This window comes from Megalopta genalis, chromosome 4, assembly GCF_051020955.1.
Source record: "Megalopta genalis isolate 19385.01 chromosome 4, iyMegGena1_principal, whole genome shotgun sequence".
NCBI lineage: Eukaryota > Metazoa > Arthropoda > Insecta > Hymenoptera > Halictidae > Megalopta > Megalopta genalis.
The window spans coordinates 23,354,155-23,366,437 of NC_135016.1; the positions used below are offsets into that span (position 1 = coordinate 23,354,155).

General features: G+C 42.8%; 1 protein-coding gene across 10 annotated transcripts in view; it reads right to left on the reverse strand.

Annotated features, from left to right (window-relative positions):
• unc-13 overlaps positions 1-12,283 on the reverse strand; it is a 646,812-nt gene that overhangs the window by 526,367 nt on the left and 108,162 nt on the right. For all 10 annotated transcript variants that reach the window (XM_076520791.1, XM_076520789.1, XM_076520790.1 and 7 more), the window contains one exon: positions 1,236-1,359. In XM_076520791.1, the coding sequence (XP_076376906.1) occupies positions 1,236-1,359 (124 nt within the window). The remainder of the gene's footprint in view (positions 1-1,235; positions 1,360-12,283) is intronic.

Genomic DNA, 12,283 nt, shown 5'->3' on the forward strand with positions numbered 1-12,283 from the left:
TCTCGCGGCGCCTTCTGATTGAAATAATAAATACCGAATCGATACCGAGGTAATAAGAGAGCCCGATAGAGGCTCGGAATATCGCATCTTTGCTTTTCATTGTATACTATCAGCGATCCATTGTACCGAATAATACGCCGCGCGGACAATCATTTTCACAGGAAGATAATGGTAAAAGTTGAGTTTCCATCTCATTGTACGGTCCAACGACAATTTACTCTGTTTCGTAAATTTCAATTTTCACACGATACCGATTCCTATCGCGCGTACACAACTTTTAAGAACGCTTTCGTACGAGGTCACGCAAAGGTAAGTAATTTTTAGAAACTCATTACAAGGAATCTAAATAATGCAGAACTAAATGGCACTTGCTACTATATTCGGACGTGATTGTAGGCTTTTAGTTACATACTCTGTGTAACGATGCTTATCATAGGTGACGTTGATGAATCGTTGAAGTGCAAAGGTTCGCATAAAATTGACCAAAATGAGAAGAAAGATTTTTAAAGTACAGTAATACCTCGCTAACTGACGCTCAGATTGTGCAAAAAAAATGGACAATTTGGGAAGAGGAGATACGATTATTCGAGTCCTTCAGTTCGTTCTTATAGTCGTTGACAATTCGAAACTATAAAAACGAACTGCAAGGCTCCAATAATCGTATCTCCTCTTCCCAAATTGTCCATTCTTCTGTACAATCTGAGCGTCAGTTAGGGAGACATTACTGTATATAAGCTCGCTCGTCGAGTCATCTGCGATTACGATGATTGCGAGAATATTATACATTTTAAGAACCATTCGTGTTTTTTCAGTTTCACTCGTTTTATCGTCGGCGTTCTATAATCAGCATCGTCAAATGTAATACACAGCAGATAGCATAATACCGAATCACATCTGACTAAATAACAACGAATTTGCAACTCTCTGTATCATTTAATTCGCTCAAAATAAATTCTTCGAAACGACCAATCTTTCTAAGCTAAAGGCACCTCGAAATAAAGAACAAGTTCAAAAACTAAACAAGTGGATCGTCGAACGAAAATCACAGTTTTCGATCAGCGACGTCCAATTTCTCGAAAGTTCGTATTTCTGGGAGACCGTGAATTGTTTCTATTCATTTACCATTACGATGCGGGTACACATAGGGTTCGCGATCGTGTACGCTTACATACGACAATCATGCTTTCGCCGCGCCGGTCTACCGATCGAATAAGGGAAATTTTCTGCTGACTTACCGAAGGGAAGCTCCAAACGGCAGTCTATTAGAAGCGAGTGCCCGGTTGGCTTTTTTGTGCCGATGATTTCGGCGCCTCTCATCTCGAGCTCTAGATCGAGACTGACCCATTGTCCGGAGCCCTCCTGAAACGAAAATCAGAACACCAAACATTAGTAACAAGAAGTTCCGGCGAAACCGCGCTCGTCCCATTACGGACTAATTGGACGGATGAAACACAAGGCGAGGCAAATTTCGCGTAATCAAGCTCGCCGTGCACTCAATTCCGACTTATTGTCGGGCCGAAAATTTCGCATGAAATTCCCCCTCGAACTACGCAAATAAATATTCACGCCGCTATGGTCCGGCCGATATCTCGGTGTCCGGGAGAAGTGAACATTTCCGGAATAATTTGGCGATCGCAGTTATCGCAGCCCTTCTACAGTCGAGGACTTTCTGGTATCGTTGATAACTAGATCGCGAAGTTTATGCACTCGCGGCACACGTGAACAGGTGAAACAGAAAAATGTGAGGGCGTTATCCGAATGTAAGATTTATGTTTATTTCAAACTTAAAATCCGTCTAAATGGATTTAGAACATTTTTATCTCGAACAGATATTTGCAAATTGTCTATCGATTATATTGTTTAACACATTTTTCAAGTTCTAGCTTAGAGTATTATTTTGTATTATATGTTATTACGTGTTTTATTATACCACATAATCATGCGGTTTATAGGAGTCCACCACTGACTATGATTTTTCTTTCATTTAATAGGAGCCCACGTTCGTATAAGAGGATTCAGTTCAGGACAGGGTTCTAAAATGTAAATATTATAAGCGTAGTTCCACTGTAACATGAACATGTGTCGAGACAATAAATTCCATAAAAATGACCAATGGGACTGTTCGACACCATTCGTTGGACCGCCGATTCAAGTTTTCGTTTTATCCTCAAGGATGTGTCACATTGCGATACACAGAATTTAATGTCCATAAATCGCGACTCTTCGATCGGATTTAACGAAAACTTCCACGGCGTTGCGGAGCTACAGTTTCAGCGGCCGTTGCCGCCATTACCAAACCATCCGAACAACAATGCGTGCCGGTGATGCAGCAGAAAACTTGCGTGCGCTTCCGCGCGGCTGGATCGTCAGCCGTGTTCCTCTCCGGATTAGTGATTCGCGTTAACGCGTTTAATACAATACGAGACGTGCATATAATATAGAAACGCCGCAGTTGGTACTCGAGCATTACGACCGCGCTGAATCCCGCTAATGTTCCATCTAAATTCTAATCCTCGTTTCAACCGACGAATCGGTATGCGCCCCGATGCTGGTCGGCGAATATCAATCGATCCGGGAACAGTATCTTACTTGCTGTCGCTTAAATAATGCCATGAATAAATTAGCGTAATTGTTAGTATGCCGGGGACCACCGAAAGCATGCCTAACCTCTGTTATACAAATGTTATTTTGGAACGATCGGTAGAGATTGATTCATTGGTAACTATGCACGTTCGATAACAAAGAGGTGCAGCAAATTCTCCCTGAAAGAGGCACGAAGCTCGGAATTAGAAACGGTAATCGCCAGATAGTCGGACACGATTCTTCGAGCCTCGCGGCTCGTTTTTATAGAAACTCGGGGCAGTCGGGGGAAAAAGGCAGCGGCCAGCATGCCACTGTACTTTAATACTTTATAGACTGCGCGGTTTTATGAGAAAGGTTTCTGAGAAACCTTCAGAGGGAGTCAATGTTTTATACAATAGGTTAATACAATAGGCGTCACCCTGTAGACGCGCCACGCCGCTGTGCGGGACTCTCGCGCATGCGTCGCCTGCCCCCACTCCTTGCGTAGCGACTTTTCCTGAATACGCCGCGCATGATACGCATGTTGTACCAGCGGCTGTTAACGTCAGCTTGTGCCATGACACAACTGTGGCGTCAGTGGCCGCTAATAAGTGTTAATATGAGTGCATAGTAACGCTAGAATAAAAACGATGACTTAACCTTTTTATTTCTAATTTTTTGCCCCGATTCGAAGGCAATTCGGAGGCCACGTGCCACGATTCGAAGGCAAACAGACCATTTTGTATTGTCTTCCGGGAATTCGCAGCACACGACCGACTCCGTCGATTCTTAGCATCGACGTAGCGATAAATTACATAGACGTAGAACTGGCACAGAGAAATTCACAGCGACCCGAAATTTGGCATTCTAGGGAGGAATTACTGTACTAGAATGTTCACGAGGCTGCGTCGAAGCGGTCCAATCCCGAAGAAACCATCGGCTTCAAGTATCCAATGTCGGTGCAGCCTCTCAAGTTTCGGTGCAGTGTACAGCAAGTGGTTGCAATTATTAGATACGGGGCTGGCGAAATTTATGTAACCGACGTTCTCTCGTCGAAACCATTCTTTGCGCGGGCCGCAGGATTAATGCCGGCCGCGGACGCGGCGGCTCGGATTAGTAATGGCCTATGTAGCCGGCGCGGGTAAAGGCACGTAACACGCGTACATAAATTCTGGAAAGGTCTCTTTCCATGCTCCCGACGTTCCGCGCCCTCAGAAATGAGCTGCGAAGCATGGCTATCAAAGTGCACGGCCGGCTGTTTGCAAATGGCATGCCGTAATTAAAGCAATTCTCTTTTATTCGTAACTGCCGGCGCCGCGACTTACAACCGGAACGAACGTCGGATCGTATTTCTCGGCGGGCACGCGCGCGGAACCGGCCCGCCATCCTTCATCTTAATTATTTATAGCAAGATCGCATTGACAAATTAACTGCGACAACAACGCGAGCCGGTCGGGCTCGCCAGCATTTTGCGGGGTCGCGGAGAGTTGGTTGACGCTTGAAGGGATTTCCTCCTCTCCTATCAGTCCCGCCTTTGATACAGTGGAGCATTTCGAATTTAGTGTAACAGTACTGCCTTTTATTCGTAGGATGTAAAAATTTACTTTATCGTACAAACACAGTTTTTGACGTAGTATCCGTATAACGAATAATTTGATCTGCGGTATTGCTAAATGTCTTAACCCTTTGCACTCGAAGCCATTTTAACCGTAAATCTGAATTAATTTTTCCGACTTATGGTATATCCATTTTATGTGACAAAGTGCATTTTGTGCATACGAAATTGAGTCTGTGACTCATACAACAGTTAGACTTTTAACAATTGTTTACAACTAAGCTTTAATAATATAAAAATTATCTTCGAACGTGATGTAACAATTTTAGTGATGCCTCAGAGTCACCACTCGAGTGCAAAGGGTTAATACTTTACAAAAGGATTGTAAAGATTCACTGAAACAAGATATTCATTTAACAGTTTGTACTTCCAATGTAAAATGTCCTTAAAAATAAATTACATTCACACTTACGTATACCAGTAAATACTTACTGCAGTGAAATTCGTCTCATAGTTTTCGAATACGACATTTTGAAGAATTTAACCGCGTTTTATTCGCTTCGAAAATGTAGAATAATCTGCAAAATACGAGCGTACGTGTAAAGCTCTGCTTACAAAACCGGTTTACGCGGTTTTGCAAAAAATTAATTGGCATTTCAAAGTTGGCACAAAAGGTTGCAGTCTCCACCCGGCACTGCTGTTTACACGGGGAATTTTTTGCGCGCTGTAATTTAAATTCTGAAGCTTGATAAGGGTTCAAAATAATTATAAAATAAGATAATCCGACCATTATGCGGACCGTATCGCGCGCAAGAACCACGCGAGGGGAAAAATGAACGACGCAGTTCCGGACATACGGGATGTCCCAAAAATGTCTCGCAATCCGAGAACGGGAGATTCCTGAGGTAATTCGAAGCAAGTTTGTCCTTGGCGAAAATGCAATCCACGGCTTTGCTTACGAGTTATTAACGAAAAAGAGTGACCAATGAGAGGCGAGATATGCTGGCGCAAGGCGGCCGAGCGAATGAGCGGAACTGGACCTCGCGCTCTCATTGGCTCGGCCGCCAAGCGCTAGGCGAGCTCGCCTCTCGTTGGCCAGTGTTTTTCGTTAATAATTCGTAAACGAAGCCGCGGGTTGCATTTTCGCTGAGGAAAAAGTTACTTCGAATGGTCCCAGGCACTTCTCATTTCCGGTTTGCGAGACACTTTCGGGACACCCTGTATAGGCGGCGAGTTCTGAAACGCGAGTGGAGATTTTATCGCCGTGCATCTTGTTTTCGCGAAACTGTGTAAAACAGTTCCGAATATATCGAGAATTCGTGGAAAATCGGAAATTTCGTAACTTTCTGGAGCTACACGTAATTCGTATCTACGTGTTTCCACCGATATGAATTCCAGCGATGCATAAGGAGCAAGTTCGAATTAAAGTTTCCCGCACGCGGTGGCATGATCGAAGCCGTCGATATCGTGCCGACACACTTACGGCGGCGAAGTAAACGAAAGTTAAGCGACACGGAATCTCTTTGAGGGGGATTGTCGTGCGCGGGCACGAGCTGGTAACGCGTCGGGAAACAGAGCGCGGATATGTATAATGGGGCCAAGAGGAACGTGTATCCATAGACCAATTGTATTATTGCGAAGTCAGCGGCCATTTATCGCGGTGCTTCCACAGATAAAGACACCTGCTTGCACCTGTTGTCGCCAGACCGAATGCATTCTGCCGCTGTTGATTTTCGGCCGTCGTACACGCGATATTCTCATGAGGTAGCGGTGAATAATTTTCCGAAAGCCGTGCGGAGCAACAGCCGCCGCCGTCGTCGCTTAAGTCTATTAATCCGGCAGAACAGAAGCTGCCGGGCGAAAGTATTGAATTGTTAATGAAATTCTCGCCGGCGGTTGTGTCCGACCGAATCGAGCATCGCAAGTTTCAAATAACAATCGCGGGCCGAGCGAGCGGCGTCCCTTCGCTCGAACGGGAACAGCGGCAAGCTTGTGCAGGAAACGCGAGAGGCTATGAAAATACATCCGGAAATCTTGTTTGACGGACGAGAGCTACCTTTGACGGATTTCGTTGTCTGGTGATTTGTTGCTTAAGACGGTTACACGAGAACTAACGAACAAACGTCTCCAAACGGTTATGCAACGCGGCATTTCACCGTGTTACGTAACGTCCCATTCAGATGTCTCGGCGAAATCATTCCGTTCTAACAAAGGAATCAATTAGTATAATACGGAGTAATTAAATTTCCCAGCCGGCGAATCAAGCTTACATTTTAAATTCGCTTTGGGCACTTAAATGTTTTCTACTAATTCGATTTAGCTGTTTAATAGCACGGTTCCCGTTCGAACAGCGATTTCGAGTTCTCCGATGAATTTTGTACGCGATTGGAATGTTTTTCTATTCATTGTTGTGAAACTGCGCGTCTTTAGGCGACGTTTCATTTTTGTGAAACGTTTTATAAAAATCTGAGAAGGAACGAAATTAATTAGAAGACTCCTTGCGGCGATCGTAGAATAACAATGCGATTCATTTTTATTAATATGCACGTTTGCTTACGTGTTACAAGCTCGTAACATAAACGCTTAACGATCCGCGGTTTAATTATTTGACACGTGACTGATTATTAATACATAAATTCGTGCATTTTATATTCGACGCAGAATGTCTATTTCTTTGAAAATATCATCGTTGCCTAATGTCGTCGTCGTATGTTTAATTTCGTTCGATCAACAAAAGTTGACAACGACTTCGTAATTATACGAGGTTGAATAGTAAAGAGAAAAACAATTCGCGCGAAAAAGAGAAGCGAAATAATTTTCGAAGCCAATTCTCGAGAACTACGATGGAATGCACGCGGCATCGAATCGAATCGCTCTTCCGCAATGGCAATTAATCATCGACATCGGGCTAGCGTTGAAACGCGAACAAATGATTAAAATTAACCGCAATCGGTGCGCGATCGCTATCAAATTAAATGGATCGTTATGTGTGATTACAGAACCGTGAAAAATTCAATAGATTGCCCGATTGGATTCGGGGTGGCGCTGTAAAACCTCCATATATTTGACTGTTCCGAAAAAAAAGCGCAACCTCAAGCTCCAGCGGATTTGCGGCTTAAACGCTTGATGACGGCTGAACGATCGAATCAATCACGCTCGAGCGAAACCTTTGTTGCCGTTAATTTCGATTTTTGCGCGCAGAACCCATCCTTTCCGCGCGGACCGTTTATGACCGCGAGCGGCGGACTCGGGGTCCATGCAGACCCTTGTCTAGATTTCATTTATATTTTTTGAATATATACAGGGTGTCCCATAATTATGTTAACAGCCGGAAAGGGGTGATTCCTGGGGTCATTTGAAGGAACTTTTTCCTCAGCGAAAATGTTCTACGAGCCTTTGTTTACGAGTTATTAACGAAAAACAATGGCCAATGAGAGACGAGCTCGCCCGGCACTAGGCGGCCAGGCCAATCAGCGGAACTGTGCTTCGACCGCTCGTTGGCTCGGTACCACCTTACGCCGAGCTCGCCTCTCATTGGTCAGCGTTTTTCTTTAATAACTCGTAAACAAGGCCGCGGATTGCATTTTCGCAAAGAAAAAAGTTACTTCAAACAACCTCAGGAATCGCTCCTTTCCGGGTGTTAACATAATTATGTGACACCCCGTAGGATTTAATCGATGATTTGCTTTCTATTAATTCAAATTTATTCATTATTCTTTATTATTACAGGTAGTGCATAAAATACTGTTTTTTTTATTGCATGTGTATTGCATATATGTACCTGGCAGTCTTCGCATTTCTGCGTATATTTATTATCATTACCGATATATTTACGCGACACGCGACGGCTGCTGTCTCACGGAGCTTGAGTTAGAGTGGGGGTAATAAGTCAATCGCGGTGCCAGCCGCAACTTGATTTCACGGCAAACGTAAACATAAACATTGTATGGATGTAAACATCTCCAGATTTCTAGGCAGTCTTACACAGAGTTGACGAAAAGTAATCAGATCAATGATTAACACGTTCCGTGCCGAGCTTTTTTTACTCGAATCTTCACACTTTGATATTTTACTAAAACTTGATGTATTACGTGCAATTATTAATTCTCGTACACATAACAACGTAACAAAAACTTATCAACGCCCATTCTTGCGGTGGAAATTGATTCTTCGGTTCTAAATTTCTTGTAAACAATTTGTTCAGTTCACTAAGTAAACATGCAAGCGTGTACCATCGATGGTACACGTGGCACGGAACGTGTTAACGATTATAACTCGTTATTATAAATGAGTTATTGCTTTTCGATCATGAATTATTATAAATTACTTATAATAACTAACGAGTTGTAATCGTTACTCGTTAATCGGGTTACTTGTTGCCCAACTCTGGTCTTACAGAAATGTTTCTGCATACGAGTTAAGCATAACCGCCGAGCATAGCTTCGAGTGTAAGAATCATTTGCGACCACGCGATTGTTAAATTATTGTGCGTTATTCGTTGAACGGGTCGCGGGCGAATTATCGTAATTGAAAGCACTATAGCGCGCTGTGCGCAGTGTCAGCCGACACTTCGCGTTGCAGCGCGTATACGTTTAACAATACATTAGACACGTTGATGACCTAGTTCCTCCGCGAAACAAAAGAAAACAGGAAACGAAACGTATTTGTCCCGACTATTAAAGACTATCGTGCTTGCACAATTCTTGTGTGTCACGCGAGCTGGTGTGACTGTCGTTCTGTGCCACCGAACGGAAAGTTTCCCTCGTGTCATTTTGCACTCCCGGCTCCTACTGCTAATGAGAGTCTCCGATAATGAGACTTAAGCGTACTCACACTTGCCGCTCGCCATCAACAAGGCTTCTCGTTTGCAACGAAAACCGTGGAAAATGGCATGAGAAACGCCCGTTAACTTGCCGCGTCGAAATAGATACGCCGTTCCACGGCTCTTCCTTCAACAGATTCTTCTTGTCATTCGCAGTGCCCTCTTGATCGTCGTGTTTCACAATTATTACGTAAAAGTCGTGACACACTTTCGCGCTACGATTTCGCCGTACGTACGTATAACCTTTGTAATAATGCATCTAAAAATATCTCTCTTGTCGTGACTACAATCGAATCATATTTTCATGGCCCGAGATACGTGAAACACGAATCAATGGGCAATCTAAGCAGCTGATTTTTTTAAACTTTCACAACCCATGCTATCGCGTACATATTCTCGTGAACACATATCGAACTGATACGGTCACGCAAGAGAACCTACTATTCGATCATCCGACGATGAGATTTTTCATGACTCTCTCGATAGACCTAAATTTTTCTTAACACTTTATCGACCGCTAGCCAATTTATCGGCTTTTCGATTGCCAATGTTTATCGATCGCTAGCCTATTAATCGGCTTTTCGATTGCCAATGCTTATCGACCGATAGCCTATTAATCGACTTTTAGCTATCGACGGTTTTCGCTTCTTTACTGTTTTGTTAGTAGCTGACCTCCTGTATGCTGACCTCCCCATATCCTTATGAATTATAATTATAATAATTATTATTATTTATTATTATTTTTAAAGGAATAAGCACAACACAATGAATAGCGAAAATTTAGCCGGTACTGGGAGCAAATGCGCGCGCGACTAAGCCAGTCCTTACTGAGTGGCAGCCTCAACCACGACCGGACGATAAAGTGTTAATAATTCTCGAATGCCGCGAGATTACAAACGAAACGCGATTTTCACGACGATCTTCGATACTTCTAACTTCATTGGCATTCGCAGAACGCTGCTCGTTAATTTCTTCGACACTTTTAACTGTTTCGTATTTTATCTTCTCATATTTGTCATAAATGATAAAATATCGAAGTCTAGTAAGAAGTCATCGATATTAGGAAGCTACAATTGATTAATCGTGTAGACAGAATTAATTTGTCCTCCTGAAGTCAAAAATATATATGATGCTACTTAAGAAGCGTACTTAATCGTACATAATTTTTATCCGAATGTTAACTAATTTTAAAAAAATCAAGCTGCCATAAAACTGGTCAACAACGTATCGCGAACGAAATCGATTACTATCGAAAAGAAATTCAATTCATTGAAATGTCAAAGAATTTACAAATGGCGCGTACAATTCGAGCACTTTAAAAATACAAGGAACAATCTGGAAAGCGAGTTCGTAGTTAATTGCAACAGAATGAGAGCCGATCATTGTAATTTAGCGTTCTCCTTAGCTAAGATAGGTACGATCGAAGAAGTAAAATGCAAATGCGGTTATGGAAGCGAGAACCTAAGTCACGTTTTACGGAAAGATCAATCAAATCGCTACATACAAAGGGTTATCAGTCATATATTTACCGAATATTCTTCGAGGACAGTAAGCTACAAATACGAATTGGTAATAGAAATATAGATAGAAATAATAGAATAGAAATAGAAAAAAATAGAAATAATAGAAAAGTAATTAATTACTTTTATATATACGAACGTACATATCCTTCTTGTAAAGATCGTGGCCAAATAAAACCTCTAATAGGTAGTCGATCAATAAAAAAAGAAAGTTGAACGTCATCGCCCGTAACAATCGAATTCAACTTTTTCTATCGGACATAACTCACAATTATTGCCATGGCTACACATCGAACTAGATACCATCGTTACACATGTGTTCCGTTTCCGCCGGCAACAGCGTATATTAATAACGATTCGCGTGTAATTTCATCGAACACGACATGCCTCGGGGAATTATTTTGCGAACCGCACGCAATAAAGTTGCACCGCGAAGCGGAGACGAAAACGGGCGGACGGGTCCAGCGTCCCGCGCCAAGAGACAGGCCAATTCGGGATTATTATTATTGCTCGGGGAGTTATCCCCAATTACGGAATTTTTGCTTCCGCCAACTTTCTGTCGGCCGTGGACGCGGAAATTGGTAAGAAAACAGAGAATCTCTCGCTAACAATTGCCCCGGCCCTTCCCATTAACGTCTATTGACCGGCGAAACGACGGCGAGTCGTGTCCGTCCCGATAGGGAACGCAGAGAAAAACAGAGGAGCCGGTCGGCATCGATTTTTCTAGCATCCGAACCCGCCGCCGCGACGTAGAATTTAATTTTCTAAATTGGACGCGAGAAAGACGAGCGGATGAAAACGTTGCTCGAGCCTCCGGTCGAAAATGAAGAGCAGCGAAATCCATTACGAAAGACTAAAGGGGAATTGTCTGAGGCGCGCTAATCAGAACGTCTTCCCTTTCGCGACGGCGACGACGACTTTCGGCCGGGAATCGCGCGACTGTGAATCGCTCGTTATGCGAAACGTTCGATAACTTAATTCGAGGGGCATCAGATTTTCCTGGATTTATTTAGAAAGTCCGGCGATTCCTAGGCTCCGCGAATTTAAGAGTACGCGTTGCGCGAAGACAACAAGCATTACACGGTAATGTCTCCTTAACACGTTCCGTGCCACGTGTACCATCGATGGTACACGCTTGCATGTTTACTTAGTGAACTGAACAAATTGTTTACAAGAAATTTAGAACCGAAGAATCAATTTCCACCGCAAGAATGGGCGTTGATAAGTTTTTGTTACGTTGTTATGTGTACGAGAATTAATAATTGCACGTAATACATCAAGTTTTAGTAAAATATCAAAGTGTGAAGATTCGAGTAAAAAAAGCTCGGCACGGAACGTGTTAATCGACGCTCGGATTGTCCACAAAAATGGACAAGGGATGAGAGGAGCCTTGCGAATTCGAGCCTCGCGACTCGTTTTTATAGTTGCCGATTTTCAACAATTATAAGAACGAGCTGCAAGGCTCGAATAATTAGGGAGACATTACTATACTTTGTCAAGCCGCATTGTTGCGTACAGTGTTCACAGATGCTCGTTTAACCTGTGCGGGAACTTATCAGGTGACTGGATCATAGCGGCGTGAGTCACGGTATCCTCGTTGTGAGAAACAATAAGTGTTATTGTTTACTATAACTCGATTAAATTTATTGTTAAGATAGTTTAGAGTTAAGTTAATTCGTAGTAACTTTATAATGTATTTCACTCGATTTTGTTTTAACATTTTCGCACGTATGGGTTACATTTTAAGACGTTCCTTCTAGATGTTTATAGGAATTTATGATATTAGTCATTTGTGAGAAAGAAAAGTAGACATAATTTAGTTTT